At 44.4% G+C, this 14,620-nt stretch overlaps 3 protein-coding genes across 3 annotated transcripts in view; 2 read left to right on the top strand and 1 right to left on the bottom strand.

The window, feature by feature from the left end:
- The window catches only part of gldc (glycine dehydrogenase (decarboxylating)), a 133,824-nt gene that overhangs the window by 34,717 nt on the left and 84,487 nt on the right, over positions 1-14,620 (top strand). The gene's annotated exons all lie outside the window — the stretch shown is intronic.
- On the bottom strand, positions 1,258-7,629 carry slc2a8 (solute carrier family 2 member 8). Its single transcript, XM_062451700.1, has 10 exons — positions 7,220-7,629; positions 6,841-7,003; positions 6,539-6,745; positions 6,213-6,312; positions 5,383-5,594; positions 4,933-5,082; positions 4,699-4,807; positions 2,560-2,742; positions 2,092-2,237; positions 1,258-1,877 (listed from the first exon to the last, which is right to left on the bottom strand). The coding sequence occupies exons 1-10, from the start codon at positions 7,315-7,317 to the stop codon at positions 1,734-1,736; spliced, it is 1,512 nt and encodes a 503-aa protein (XP_062307684.1). The 5' UTR covers positions 7,318-7,629; the 3' UTR covers positions 1,258-1,733.
- Positions 7,963-13,338, top strand: LOC134012010 (tetratricopeptide repeat protein 16). The gene is made up of 13 exons (XM_062451608.1): positions 7,963-8,124; positions 8,427-8,605; positions 8,714-8,804; positions 8,940-9,083; positions 9,178-9,278; positions 9,503-9,632; positions 9,773-9,987; positions 10,147-10,427; positions 10,766-10,907; positions 11,237-11,402; positions 12,023-12,159; positions 12,339-12,492; positions 12,739-13,338. The coding sequence occupies exons 1-13, from the start codon at positions 8,080-8,082 to the stop codon at positions 12,889-12,891; spliced, it is 1,938 nt and encodes a 645-aa protein (XP_062307592.1). The 5' UTR covers positions 7,963-8,079; the 3' UTR covers positions 12,892-13,338.

The raw sequence follows: 14,620 nt of genomic DNA, 5'->3' as shown, positions 1-14,620 counted from the left end.
ATGCTTCAAACGTCACAAACTGGTTCGAAGTTTTGCCGATCTTCTGAACCAGAGCCATAGAAGGAACGAAGCCACCGCTTCTTGTTAAAGACAAATCTCACATTGCCAGAGAAGCAGCACCAGGCATCGCTCGAGTTTCTTCCATCAGTCATTATTATTTAGCCAAATCCGTATTGTAATAATTATAAATCCGTGCGCTTGAGTGTTGTGTTATTTTATTGAAATGAAACGTAACATGATAGGACTAGGTAGGTCTATACAGTGCCCAGAAAACAAATGTTGATGATTCGTCAACATTGTCAACAGTAATAATAATTAGTAAAAATAAAGTCCCTCCAGTTCACAATAGGCCTACATATCACAAATGTTAAGAATAAGAAAAAATCTGTGTAATCTAGTTTAATTGCTATAAAAACCGTATCGTATAAAGTCCGCCCACCCGCATCAACAAGTAACTGCTTTTTCGGTGGTGTAGCTGGTTAAAGCGTTGTACGACAACGTATTGATAATGCGAGGCTGGTTACCCGAGTTCGCGCCCCAGTGCAGGGAGCCTCGGAAGATATTCTTTAACTTTTACTGTGAGAAAATGATATAATTCTAACGGCCTTCAGATGTATCACAACATTTTAATGTGTGAGCACTAATATCAGATAAAAATGAACACATGTAGCCTTAATTAAAATATTAAATAACGTAGGGTAGTCTACCGTCGGAGACAACCACTACGCCTCATTCAGCCAGTTTAAACGGCTGCTATATGACGCTGTTCATTTTCAATGCGCCGATAGTTCGGCTCTTTGGGCCGGCACAATCCGGAAGAAACCACCAAAGCTTCACAAGGCATCGTTCGCCCATCCCTAGTTAGCACTAGCACTATCGTGTAGCTAATAATAGCTCGTTAGCTAGGATGGACGTCAATCTTTCCTCACTCGGCTGGCGTCAAACCCAGCAAGACATGGATTCGTCGCTTCTGACACGAGTCACTGCCAGCAGTGAGAATGCTCTGTCAATAATATCTTGATAACTGGGTGTTAGTTGCACTGTTTGTTTGTTTGTTTGTTTACACCCCATCTAGTGCTACTTAGTTCTGAATCGACTCTAGTACGGTATCCTTAATCTGTTGCCGAATAACACAGGTAGTAGACTGGCTATTATGTCGCACCAAATCGTCTGTGTACAGAAGTGTAATGGAAACTGTAGACATTGACCTGTTACAGGTCATAATATGTGTGGATGAATTCAAGAAACACAACTGTATAGCTTAAACAACTTTATTGGGAATTTGTACATGACATAACAAGTAGGCTCTTTGTCATTTTCCCTCAGGCAATTCAAAACAGCGCAATTGTGAACATGTCAAAGACATAACCAAACCCAGAATAATACATGTCCAATTATAAACAAATCAACTAATCTCTGTGCTAATCTTTGTTGTGATGAATGATATTTTTTTTTTTTACCCAATACAGGTTTTTTGTTGTTAAATATAAACAAAATGTATTCATTTAAATATACAGTTACATTTTTTGGTGCAAAAAGAAACAAAACAATTGCAAACATTAATAAAAAATACCACAGACTGAACCTTCACAGCAAATTACACTGCACCATGCCCTTGAATGTGACACAAATATTATAAGTATGAGTTTACAGTAAAGCAGAATGATCACCTCCATATAGAATTCCATTTTCTTATGTTTAGTGTTGGCAACAGGTCTGACTTATGTAGCCTATTATACTGGTGTTCCTTTGAAATATGCCTGAATCTGTTCCAGGGTTTTGCCTTTGGTCTCCGGGACAAAGATGGTGGTGAAGATGACATTTAGAGCACACATTCCAGAAAACAGCCAGAAGGTGCCTGCACTGGTTAGAAGACCCTGAAAAACATTTGACAGAATAGTATACAGTACCAGTCAAAAATTTGGACACATTTAATGGGAAAATGTGTCCAAACTTTTGACTGGTACTGTATATATAGTGTATTCGCTGTCCCCATTTTAATGGGAAAACTGCCAACCCGATTCACAACAATGGCTGTGCCACACACAACACAACACTTCCTTCTCTTCTAGCCCTTCCTTTTCCACTCACCATGAGGTCCTGGAAGGTCTTGGTGATGACAAAAGCAGAGCCCCAGTTACTCAGGACACACAGAGAACTGGCGAAGCCCCTGACTTTTGTTGGGAAGATCTCTGACATCACCAGCCAGGGGATAGGACCCCAACCCAGTGCAAAACCTACAAGATGTACAAAAGCGAGGGTTTTAGAACAACAGTGCTATAAGACAAAAACGAATCGTTCTACACAAAATACCATAGGCTACCTCACTGACCCACAGGCTGTATTTAGATATTATTATTGTTCACAGTGGCTGGTAGCAGTTTTACCAGGCACACTTTGTACTGTGCCTGGTAACTACAGACTGTTCCTTGACTTTGACCATTGAAGTAGTACTGGAACTATGTGTGGCTTTACTTTCAATATACACTGTTGATATGTTGCTTTGAATAAAAGCGGTTGTTAAATACATTAAAATGTAAATGTACGTGTTCAGCTCACCTGTGATGAAAAGGCCCATGCTGGTGAGTGCAAGCCAGGCCAGATCAGCCTGAGGCTCCTGATAGAGCTGACCTTGGCCAGACAACAACAGACTAAGCTCTGGGGCTGAACTATTACTGTGCTGCTGGCTAGACAGCTTGAAGTAGACCCCAAACACAGCTGTGCTGATGGACATGGCAACTCCTTAAAGGGAAGGAGTAGGATTGCAAGATTAATATAAAAGACAGAATCAATAACAACTAGAGAGGGTACAATTTCTGGGGAAATTGTAGGGTGTGCTTGCTTGCGTCGGTTGCACAGGGGTCCGTTTTTGAATTACATTTTTACAACTGATATTTCTGTATATTTTATATAAAAATGCATACTTATTATTTATAAAGATTACATAGATTTAAAAGCATTTTTTTTGCTGCTCATTTACAACTGAAAATACGAGTGAAGTGTAGAATGAAATAGATGTCTTCTCATTTCCCCTGCAAGAGGCAGCCTCATCGTTGAATCAAAACGAATAAATTTGGCAGACCTGTGTAAAAATTGACCTAATCTCTTAAACGTCATTTTAAGTTTTTCCCTTCTCATGATATTTTCAGCCATTTAGCCTACTCATTGCATTCATTCATTAATAAAGAACCCCCTTTGAAGATTATTCTACGACGTTACCCGGCAGTAGAAGACGGAATCGCGATTCAAACAGTACCATCTGCTAACTGAAAATATGCCCCCCAAAACATAAATAAGCTTGACATTTATTTAGTGGAAAATCGCTCATTCATAAAAAGCTCACTGGTAGCGATCATTGTCAGTAACAACGCAAAATGCGATATAGCCCTGTGTGGAGAAGCTGCCCCGGTAAATTGTACTACTACAGTACGGTACTGTACAGTACTAGACTACTGCTGTGTTCGTCTTGGTAGCGATTGCGTTGGTTGAATTTGATTTAACGTTCCGTTGTACGGTTTAGGCTGAAATTAATTATTTTCATGAACAGATTGACAACGTTTAGGCTGTGGCAATGAAGTTCAGGTTAGTAGTTAGATAGACTTTTTATTTAAGTAAGGGGAGTGCTGAACATTTTTTGTCGCCGTTTGACTTCCTAAACAGCTGTGTACTGTAGCTAGATGTTTTTGTAGTGTCTCGCGTAAGCTACAGCGTTGCAGTGGCACTGGTTTGAAACCACAGGTAATGGTAATTTCACCAACAAATCGTTTACTAATGTCAGAATAAATCCTACAACGAAAATGTATATGTGAGGAATGTTTATTTTAACGATTGAAAACAGATACATCATAGACCACTGTAGTATGTGTTGCCCGGGCAACACAGGCTAATGTCATGATGCTAATATTTCAGTGAAATAGTAGACTACTGTTTCCAAAAGTAGATGTACTTCCTTAATAATATCAGCTTATATTGTACATTACACATCACAATTGTGAGTCATATCACAAAGTAAAATGAGTAAATAGTTATCACCCTGGCCTCTTTGCTTGTGGCGTTTCTGCAGCTGCCTTGCAGTAAAGCTATAGTTAGCCTAGCTATCCCCCAAGTTAACAGATGCGAAACGAATGTTCTGCCAAAGGTAGTCACGCGTGTTTTCGTGACGTTAGTGACGTTAGTAACGTCAGTGACTGTGGCTAGCAAATTAACCACCGTTAGCTTCACTTTTCGCCACAAAAACTTAACTTAAGCCCAAACCATGCAACGGAACGTAAATTCCAATAGAAGCAACTCAATCGCTACCAAGACGAAACTTTTGACACCTACGTTGTCTATGTAGGCCAAATATTGACTGAGTTTTAGGGGGGCAAAAAGAATAATAATAATAATATATATGAGAGAACAAAGGTTGTGCTCTCGCCGAAGGCTTGAGCACACCCAATGAAACCACTTCCCTAACACCAGTCAGATCTATTCAGATCAAGTTAAGCTGTCATGGTTTTTCACATCCGACGCCAAGTTTGCTGTTACTTCTCCTCCTTTCATCCTTACAGCACTAGCTCCACTAAGAACCATTTCCCTTCATATGTCATGGATAATCGGTCGAGGGGAAAACTTTAAACCACAACGACCATTTCCCCACTGGAGTGTGCCTCAAGGCTAACGCAGGCTTGTGTGTTTGGTCTTGTGAGTCATTAGCACCTGATATGACGAGGAGGATCTTTCTTCCAGCCTTGTCCATGATCAAGGCTGCTACTGCCGTGAACATCACTTGGGTTGCTGCCACCACTACTGTGGCAATGTCACTCCTCTGAAATACAACCCCCCCCCCCCCATCTTAACATACCATGGTAATACAGTAGAATGTTATGCATCGTTCTTCTTGTTAAATACGCACATTGGGTAAACCTTCAACCAACCAATGTCTACTCTTACCTTAAAATGGGCCTCTACAAATATGGTCTCTGCATAGAACATAATGGCGTTGATGCCCGTGAGCTGCTGAAAGAGCATTAGCATGACGCCCACTCCAAGGGGCTTGTATACTTCAGGGTTCTTTAGGTCAGCTAAACACAACATTCCCCCCTGGAACAACACAAAGCATACAGTTAGCCATTAGCAGGGCTCAGAAGTGACATTCTCACTGCCATGATTCGCCACAATATGATTATTCACAGATTATAGGATTCCTGGTCAACCAGTCTCTTTGAATCCCTGTTCTGACTTCACAACTGTGCCTGGTGTTTTTTTTTTATCAAAGCGGTTGTGCATCATACAGAGGTATGATGCTTCGATTACCCTCAGAATGGCATGACAGGACATGCCTTTCTCATAGCTCCGAGGGGTTTTCTGTGTCTCTGGTGGACCGAGCCCTGCATCTCTCACCGGCTCGTCTGCAGACTCCTCGATGCGGGCGCACTCCCACTCGACGGGAGCGTCGGGTCCCCTCAGGAAGCGCAGGGCCTTCTCGGCCTCGTGGCGCTTGCCCTGCGACAGCAGGAACCTGGGCGTTTCCGGCATGAAGCACATGAAGACCACCATCAGGGCAGGGGGGATAGAGCCGCAGATAGCCAGCCAGCGCCAGTTCAACCACAGCCCTGGGTGTGTGTGTGTTTGTGTGAGACAGAGAGAAAGTAGAGAAAGGGAAAATGGGGTTGGGGGTCAGGTAAGGTCATGGTTAAGGGCATATAGGAGGATTTACAGCCTTCTCTGACCTAGAAAGACAGACAAACCTACTCTTGACAGTCCTTCAATGGTAGCCTTTATTGAGCAAAGTTAATAAAGAAACATGCGTAGCATTTTGGTAACAAGATTAGGCATGGCAAGGTTTACAAAGTGCCCAACACCAGTAACATTCACAGTTAGAATGTAGCCTCAAGAATTTTTACTGGGCCTTATGATGAGTCTGTCATCAGATGACCAAAGTTTGGTTGCCAGAATAAAGTTGGTAAAAGTTCATGCAGACCTTGAGTTGCATGGCATGTATATGGGAAAAACGACTCAAACTTAACCTCCATCACATGACTCCTTTCTTAATGGTTGTTGTAACATCATAAAGGATTCCCCTCTTGCCCTCATCCATCTATAGGTTATTCTCTTTCCAGAAGCCTGTTTTCCCCTTCCGATGACCTGAGATGTTATAAAACTCAAGAGATCGAGAACCACAAAAGATATAAACTCCTGGAGGTTGTAAAACTGGACAGCTACAGGCATACCTGCGAGGTACGCTCCCATGATTCCCGTCACCACCATCAGCTGAACGCAGGAGCCCATGGTTCCACGCACTCGTTCGTGTGCCATCTCAGAGATGTATAACTGTCATAAAATAAGAAATAAAAGTCAAAGTTACTCCACAGAGACAGAAAGAACAAAGAGAGAGAACAAGCGGAGAACTCAAAGCCAGACATGCTTGAGGCACAACATGAAAATGATCGGATGCACATTGAACAGAAAGCATATGGGACACACGCCAGGCTACACCCTTGGCATTGCGGTTTGTGAGTGTCAAAGTGTCCAGAATCTCATTTTAACATGCGCTTACTGGGACCACAAGCGATGTAACCCCACTGGCCAATCCAGTGAGTACCCGTCCAAGGTACAGCATCCACACATTCTGAGCAGCTATGATGACGACAAATCCAAAGACAAAAGGTACGGAGCAGAACATGAGACTCAGCTTCCTCCCAATCTTGTCTACTATCCAGCCACCCAACAGACCTCCTAAAGCGGCACCTATCGTCACGATTGACTGCAAACAGAAGACAAAAGGGTTTAGTTCTCAGGCAGGCCTAAATTCAGTTTAATTTCATGCATTAAAACCTGGGACAAGAATGGCATCCTTACCCCAAACCAAGAGGCCTCGTTGTCATCCAGTCGTATCCGAGGGTCAATTTCTTTGCTTAGTTCTGGAATGGCGGGGGAACTGTAGCCTAACACAAAGCCAAAGCTTAGAGGACCCAGGACTGCCGCGAATGTGGCCAGGTACAACTTGCCATTCTTCACTTTACTGTTTACAAACAACAAGAGACAGTGAGCAAGTAGGATTTAGAGAAGCTCAAAAAAGCAGCCAGAAAATCCATTATAGCGTAGTCAGCAATGCAAATTTAATTTGAGTTAAGTGAGTCACATGAGGAAAATATGGTATGATTTGTGTTGATAGATCTTCATACTGTGAGGAAAACATGAAAACATTCTCAGTAATATTAGAGCTAAGCCCACTTACTCAAGATATGCATCCTGCTCCGACCTCAGTCCTGTTTCATGGTTCTCTTCTCCGTCTTCTGCATCAAGCAGTCGTGTAGTCTCACTCTGTATATCCATGTTTAGTCCTCTATTGTTTACCGTCACTACAAACTGACCATGAATGAACCGAAGGGCAGCAAGCAAGCAAATCGGCCAGAAAGACCATACCGAAAACAAACACTTTCCCTTCTCGTAATGTTAGCACTACAACAGTAGGCTAGCTATAACCGTGTTCGACATAAATGCAAAGAATGTAAAATAATATAAAATACCATCCTAAGTAATGGTTTCAAGCCACAGATTTCCAGTTTACTGTACTGTAATGAGACTAGTAGTAAATTAGACCAGCTGTAAACAACCAGGTCACGTTATCGTCGTAGTCCAGTCAGCTGATTTGCGTTCTTCAAAAACGTTCCTGGTTTTCTTTTTCAAAATAAAAGCATCTCTGTCTCTGATTAAGATAAAAGAAAAAGCCTTTTATGTCGAATTCAAATGGCTTAATAATGATGACCTATTTATACAGAAATAAATGAAATAAGTAACCTCTAATAAGTAGAGGCTCTACTTATTAGTCTCTACTAGTAGTAGAGCTAACGACTAGGCTACATAAAAAGGAAAATGTTGACAGCGGGCGTGGTTTCAGTGTAGTTCGGACTGTTACCTAGGTTACGCAGGCTTCTTCTAACTTTTCACAAAGTCCTAGTACCATCTTTTTAACCAGTTACCTGGCTAGATGTTACTAACATTGTACATACCAAGACGGCTGTTTACGTAACAATTTAAGAGTGCCTGAACATGATTTAGGATTTAAAAAATTGGACAACTGGACAAGCAGCAAGTATGGACGGTCGAGCTCTTGAAAAAGTGACCATAAATCAACAAAAGGTCAGCAAACCATTTCGATACCTTCCCATTAATATCAATGACTAGTTAAATACTCAACATCATTTTTAAAATATATTCTTTAGCTTTTCTAATACTACCATTTACAAGTTACAAGTTAGTGCCCTATTTATGTCAGCCCAAATTAATGCACTGCCAATCCAAAATTATGTTTTGAGGTGAACTTTTTTTTTTTAAACAAACAGTATGGTTGACATTGAAATTGAGGGAAGGGAACGTCAGTGTTTTAGGTGCTGCTTATAGTGTTAAACTTATTTAATCTTGTATTGGAGTTGCAACAGCAGCCAGAGGACCAAGGGGTGTTCCCTACTTCTCTGTCAGAGCAGGAGCTTGTGGAGGCCAGACGTAAAAGCGCCCTCAGTCGCATCCTCGGTTCCAGCTGCATCTTCAGGACACCTGAAAACAGAGTGGAACGGCCTGACCTCCAAGCTCATCTCATCATCAGAAACAAAGCCAATGAACAGTGAGCTAATGATTTTATGAATGCATCTGTAATACATCTTTGTGTTGTCTTGCTTATGCCTCCAGAGAAGTGTTTCTTAAACGACTCCACAATCGACTTACTTTGCAGCTATGAAAATGGAGAAGAGGCTATTACCAAATCCCAGTTTTCCAAAGCTGTGAACTGCTTTTACAAAGCTATCAATCTTCAGCCAAAACAGGTACACGCCAGTTGCTGAGCATAAACATTCTGTTCGTTCGGAACCTTCACAAAGCCATTCTGTTTTGCAACGGTGGGATTAATCATGGTATTTGATGTGCGGTTGAGATTGACATGAAAATACCTTGGATTCTAGACGGAACTGTACGTAAGCCAAGCAGAGGCCTTCCTTCAGATGTGCGACTTTCAGTCTGCAGTCATTAGCTACAAACAGGCTTGCCTCCTGGCGTCTGACGCAAAGCCCTTCCAAACTCGCATGGCATTTATCTACTACCTCCAGGTAAGAGAGACTGTCTGCAAAGAAGCTGTCACTAAATGTAATGCACTGCAAATGGAGCCCTCGAGATTCTCCTGACTGACTGCCTGGTCCTCAGGGCCAGTGTTTGTACGACCAGGGGATGTTCCTGGGTGCCCTGGAGTCCTTTACAAAGGCTGCAGAGCTCAAGCCCGGCTTCAGGTCTTATCATGTGAGAAGGTCAGTGAGCGAGGCTCCCGAGAAGTGTTTGGAAAGTCTGATTCATTATACAACCAGCAGAGGGAGCTATATACACACATACATTTTTTGCTGGGGTTTGTTAAAGTCATTTCTCAGTTGCCCAGTGTCCCCATGACAAGGGCTGTGTTTGTCACACAGCTTTACACGTTGACTTTTAAGAATCCTCTCTCAAAGTTCTTCTTTCCCATTCTTTGCGGCATTAGACTGGCTTGTCTGACAGCTCTTGGGCACTATGGTGACTGTCTTAAACTGGTCACTAGCTGGCTGGATTCAGGCTGTCAGACCTCGGACCTCTTCACTCTAAGAGCCCGGCTCTACAAACAACTCAACCAGGTCAATACTCTATGTGTTAGAAAATAACATTTTAACTACATTTCTTATTGCCATGCAAAAAAACAACAACGTTTTCCCCTCTTGAAACAGTCTCCTTAATTTGTAAACTAAAGGTTGTTAACTAAGACATCCCAATGTAGGTGGCACCGTGTTACCATGATCTGAAGTCAGCTCTGGCGCTGAACCCAGGCTGCTCGGAGGCCGGAGAGTGTCTCAGGGGCCTGGAGGAGGTCAGCGACAGGGCCAAGCAGATGGCAGTCAGGAGGGCCTTGGCAGGGGAGCTACCAGGAGCCCTGGCCAGTATCAACTCTGCTCTGGAGCACTGTCCAGAGAACGGGCATCACTACCTTTTCAGGTGATCATATTAATATGACATATCTATCTAGCTGCCATCCAACCCTTCCAGTCTGCAAATTCCACAGATCTCCAGTGAGCAATTGAGGGGGGTTGATGGACCTGCCGGGTTTCTGTTCATTGTCACAAAACTTGTTGATTTTTACATGCACTTCCTCAGGGGGATTTTATACCGGCGGCTGAAGGACTTCACGGCTGCCATCGAAGACCTGGTCCTGGCCGTGGAGCTGAGCGAGGCAGGGGAGAGGGACCCGGGAGGGGACGACACCCAGGAGGATCTGAAGGCGGTGCAGGAGGACGCCAAAGCTCAACTGGTGCTCACCTACAACGACTTTGCGGTGCACTGCTACTCCCACGGTCACTACGCCGAAGCGGCCATGTTGCTGACCAAAGCCATTGCAGAACAGAAGGAAGAACGCGGCCTTTACATCAACAGAGGAGGTGAGGCGGGGAGGGAGGAAGGTATGTTTGAGGCAGGGAGGGAGGCAGGGAGGGAGGAAGGTATGTTTGAGGCAGGGAGGGAGGAAGGTATGTTTGAGGAAGGAAGGGAGGTATGTTTGAGGCAGGGAAGGAGGGAGGTATGTTTGAGGCAGGGAGGGAGGAAGGTATGTTTGAGGAAGGGAGGGAGGTATGTTTGAGGCAGGGAAGGAGGGAGGTATGTTTGAGGCAGGGAGGGAGGAAGGTACGTTTGAGGCAGGATGAGGGAAGAAGGTATGTTTGAGGCAGGATGAGGGAGGATATGACATGGTAGACATGGTGTGGATGTGGTGGTTTTGCAGACTGCTTCTTCAAGCAGGCTGAGTGGGAGTTTGCCCTGGCTGACTACCAGCAGGCTCAGGAGATGGCTTCAGATGACCACTCCATATGGGTCCGCCTCGCTGTCATCCACAACACCCGGGGAATACTACTCTACCAGGAGCGGTCAGCCTCACACACACACACACTCACCCTCACCCACACACCACTAGCGACCAGGAGCGGTCAGCCTCACATTCACACACCCTCACACTCACCCTCACCCACACACCACTAGCGACCAGGAGAGGTCAGCCTCACACACAGACATTTCGTTCAGTAAACGCTTTTTCCGTACAGATTTAGCACATTGTCGGTATATTCAGCTATTGTGAAGTTGGGATTAGTGTGATTCCTCGGAGGAACATCACTTCATGGCCACTGCATGGTGGCGTTCGGTCATCACGAGGTCACTGGCTACAGTTACCCTGGTGCTACTCTGGTCATCCCTGCAGGAAGGACATGGAGGCTGCAGACCAGTTCTCAGAGGCCATCAAGTACAACCCAGGGGTCAGTCAGTACTATGAGAACAGGGCCAAAGCCCAGCAGAAGGTGCCTAACATGGAGGGTGCCAAGCATGATGCCATCTGTACCCTGATCCTGGATCCCACTAATGATCAGGCGAGTCCCTCCAAACAGGAGATCCTCTGGTCTCAAATCTGGTCCTGCAGCATGACTGGGACAGATAGGTGTGCAAAGCACACCACTCCTTTGAAATGCTCTCAATGGATTTAAATGTACGTTTTTATGAGAATATGTCCTTTTTAACCTGCTTGAACTTTTGTAGCTTGTCTTTCTACCTCATACCACATAGCGAGGAGCAGAAATGAAATGGTTGTAAATCTGTGTGTGTGTGTTTATGCGTGTATCTGTCTGTCTGTGTGCATGTGTGTGCATGTGTCTGTGTGTGTGTCTGTGTGTGTGCGTGTGTCTGTGTGTGTGTCTGTCTGTGTGTGTGTCTGTGTGTGTGTTTATGCGTGTGTCTGTCTGTGTGTCTGTCTGTCTGTGTGTCTATCTGTGTGCATGTGTGTGCATGTGTCTGTGTGTCTGTCTGTGTGTGTGCGTGTGTCTGTGTGTGTGTCTGTCTGTGTGTGTGTCTGTGTGTGTGTTTATGCGTGTGTCTGTCTGTGTGTCTGTCTGTCTGTGTGTGTGTCTATCTGTGTGCATGTGTGTGCATGTGTCTGTGTGTGTGTCTGTGTGTGTGTCTGTGTGTGTGTCTGTGTGTGTGTGTGTGTGTGTAGGTGGTCCCGCTGCTTCTGAGCCTGTTCCCAGGCTGCTCAGTGTCAGATGTGCTCTCCAGTGAGACGTCCAGGACCGTCAGAGCCCAGCTGATGGACACCATCCAGGCCTGCAAACAAACTCTCCCCACTGAGCCAAGGTTAGCAACGCAACCTCCCCAAAAACAGGAATAAACAGCCAAAAGGGTGGTCGCAAAAACACCACAATTGAGTTATTTCCCCCAAAAGTAGAAATTGTATTAATTATAGTTAAATGTTAGGATACACAGCAGCGGTGGGTTGAAGTTGACGCTTTAATGGTTTTAAAACGTGTCCTCAGTTTTTTCAGGGGCTTTGACAGGATGGCCCTATCACAGGGCTCCGACAGCCAATCAGACAACCAATCGGAGGATTGGTCTGATGCGGGGGAGGAGCTTAAGCATTGTGTGGGCCAACCGGAGATGTTCCACGAGGTCATCAGGAACAACAAGCAGGTATGAGACTAGGATGACACCCAGACACTCGGCCTGCCAGAACCGTCCTGTAGTGTGCCTGCTCAATAAAACATGAACTGTCGACCCAACTCCTTTTATATTTCCCTGAAATAAATAACCTCAAGTACTCCCACTAACCACCGTCCCACTAACCATCGTTATTCATTTTGTCTGCTGCTACATTCATCAAGGGCAAGTAGTCTTCCATATTGACCCGAGGTTCACTTCCTGTGTTGGCTATGCCAGGTGAAGCAAGCAGTCCGATTGGCCTTGGAGCGTCGTCCACCTCTTCACTATGCTGGGCCCCGCTTGGCCCCTGTCTTGAAGGTGGAACTGGAGCAGTCTGCCCTGAGCTCTGAGAAAAGGCCCTATAACTGGAGGAAGTTTACGGGCTTTTGAGTCAATTCCACCAGAGCAATCACCACAGTATGGGCTGGATGTTTGAGCTGGTGGTAATGCTTAGAAGTATGTTTTAATACTGGCTTGCTGGTTGTCTAGAGAGCATGTCTGATAGTGGAATGGGCAGTAGCAGGTGGAGGTTTTAGTCTTCTTCACCTTTCCTACAGGTGTCAGTGGAGGTACAGTTTTCCTTAGATGTGTAGCCTGTCATTAGAATTCACCAAAGTACATACTGTCCAGCTATATTGTGAATCAGCCTTGTTAAACCCTTATATAAGCCAGCAGCCCTAGTCATATAAAGATTGTGTTATTCATTTGTCTAGTGTTTTTGCCGATGAATATGAAAACATCAATTCTGAGAGTCAATGATTCAGGTGGAGGATTTCTATGGCATTTACCAAACAAACCGTGCGTAAAACCCTCAGTACCAAATCAAACAGCTTTAAAGTTGTTTATTTAGCCAGAATAAATATATACCTTTTCCTTAAATCACTCAAATATATTTATGTCAGTGCGTTTATTGGCATTGGATTCAAGCTTCATGAGGCCATAGAGTGCTTCAGGCTGGAGCAGGGTGCTGTCTCGAGTCAGTCAGCTGCCAACCAGCCTTGCCAGCAACTGTGTTGTGGAGAGAGATTGCTCCATCAGCTGCTGCAGCCACTGATTGAGTTACTACACAGAAGAACCAACCTTTAATTAGGAATTCCTCATTGGCCGAAGAACTGTGCTGGTTAATGCAAGTCATTGACTACACTGGCGCGAGGAAGCATGCAGGGACTGAAACATGGAGACTGAGAGCTCCAAAACTGGGAGAGAGGAGATTTTTTCATGGCTTTTTTAAAATTTTTATTTAGACACCCCCAAAAATGTCTGAAATGGTGTGTGGTATGAGGGTGCAGACAATGGCGGAGACAACTCCAGGCTGAGCGTTGTCAATCATCTGTTATGGTGTTGACATGGTCGCCCCAGGACTGGAGGGTTCCCCGCCAGGCCGCCACAGCAGCAGCCCTGTGGGGACTGGGCTGGGTTCAGCTCGGTGTGTGTGTGTGTGTGTGTGTGTGGGCCGCTAGCCCCCCGAACAAAGTGGTCTGGGACAGACAGTGGTCGTAAAGGGACTGAGAAGTGTTTCACACCCTGCGTAATAAAAGGCTCGGGTTACCTTCCTCCTGTCAGGAATGGGATGTGTAGTCGAGAGAGCCAGCGGCCGGCAGATTTCGAGCCCAGACAAAAACACCTTTCTCTGGGCACAGGAGCTCGCGGCCTGGCCCGAGTTCAAAACATTCCTGCTGGACGGGAGTTTCATTCACATTTGGCTGGAGACTGTTTTGTCTAAGTTGTGTAGAACACGTTTGTAATCTTTGGGTCGTGTTCAGAGCAGTTGAGGAGCAGTGAACGCACGTGGTGTACATATCTACCTGTATTGAAAAGGGCCTTTTTTTTTTACTTGCATGTGCCAGTCATTTCTCTGTCTGCTGACTTGTTAGTATGATGTTTCTCAAACTGATGATTCCTATCGAATCCTGTCCAAAACGATCCATACAAAACAAAAAAAGATTCAAATTCACACATTTTTATTTTCAAACGGTTAATTAGAAAAGAATGACATCAAAAAACATCTTAAATTAAAAATAACATTTCCCAATGCAATAAATTAACATTATGTACATTACACAATACTTGCGGATTAGTGAGAGAAACTATAGGATAGGGAATATAGACAAAGTTGCTT

The sequence above is a fragment of the Osmerus eperlanus genome, chromosome 25 (genome assembly GCF_963692335.1).
Source record: "Osmerus eperlanus chromosome 25, fOsmEpe2.1, whole genome shotgun sequence".
In the NCBI taxonomy this organism is placed as follows: Eukaryota; Metazoa; Chordata; class Actinopteri; order Osmeriformes; family Osmeridae; genus Osmerus; species Osmerus eperlanus.
The sequence above is the reverse complement of the archived record's forward strand: the minus strand, read 5'-3'. Positions and strand labels throughout refer to the sequence as shown.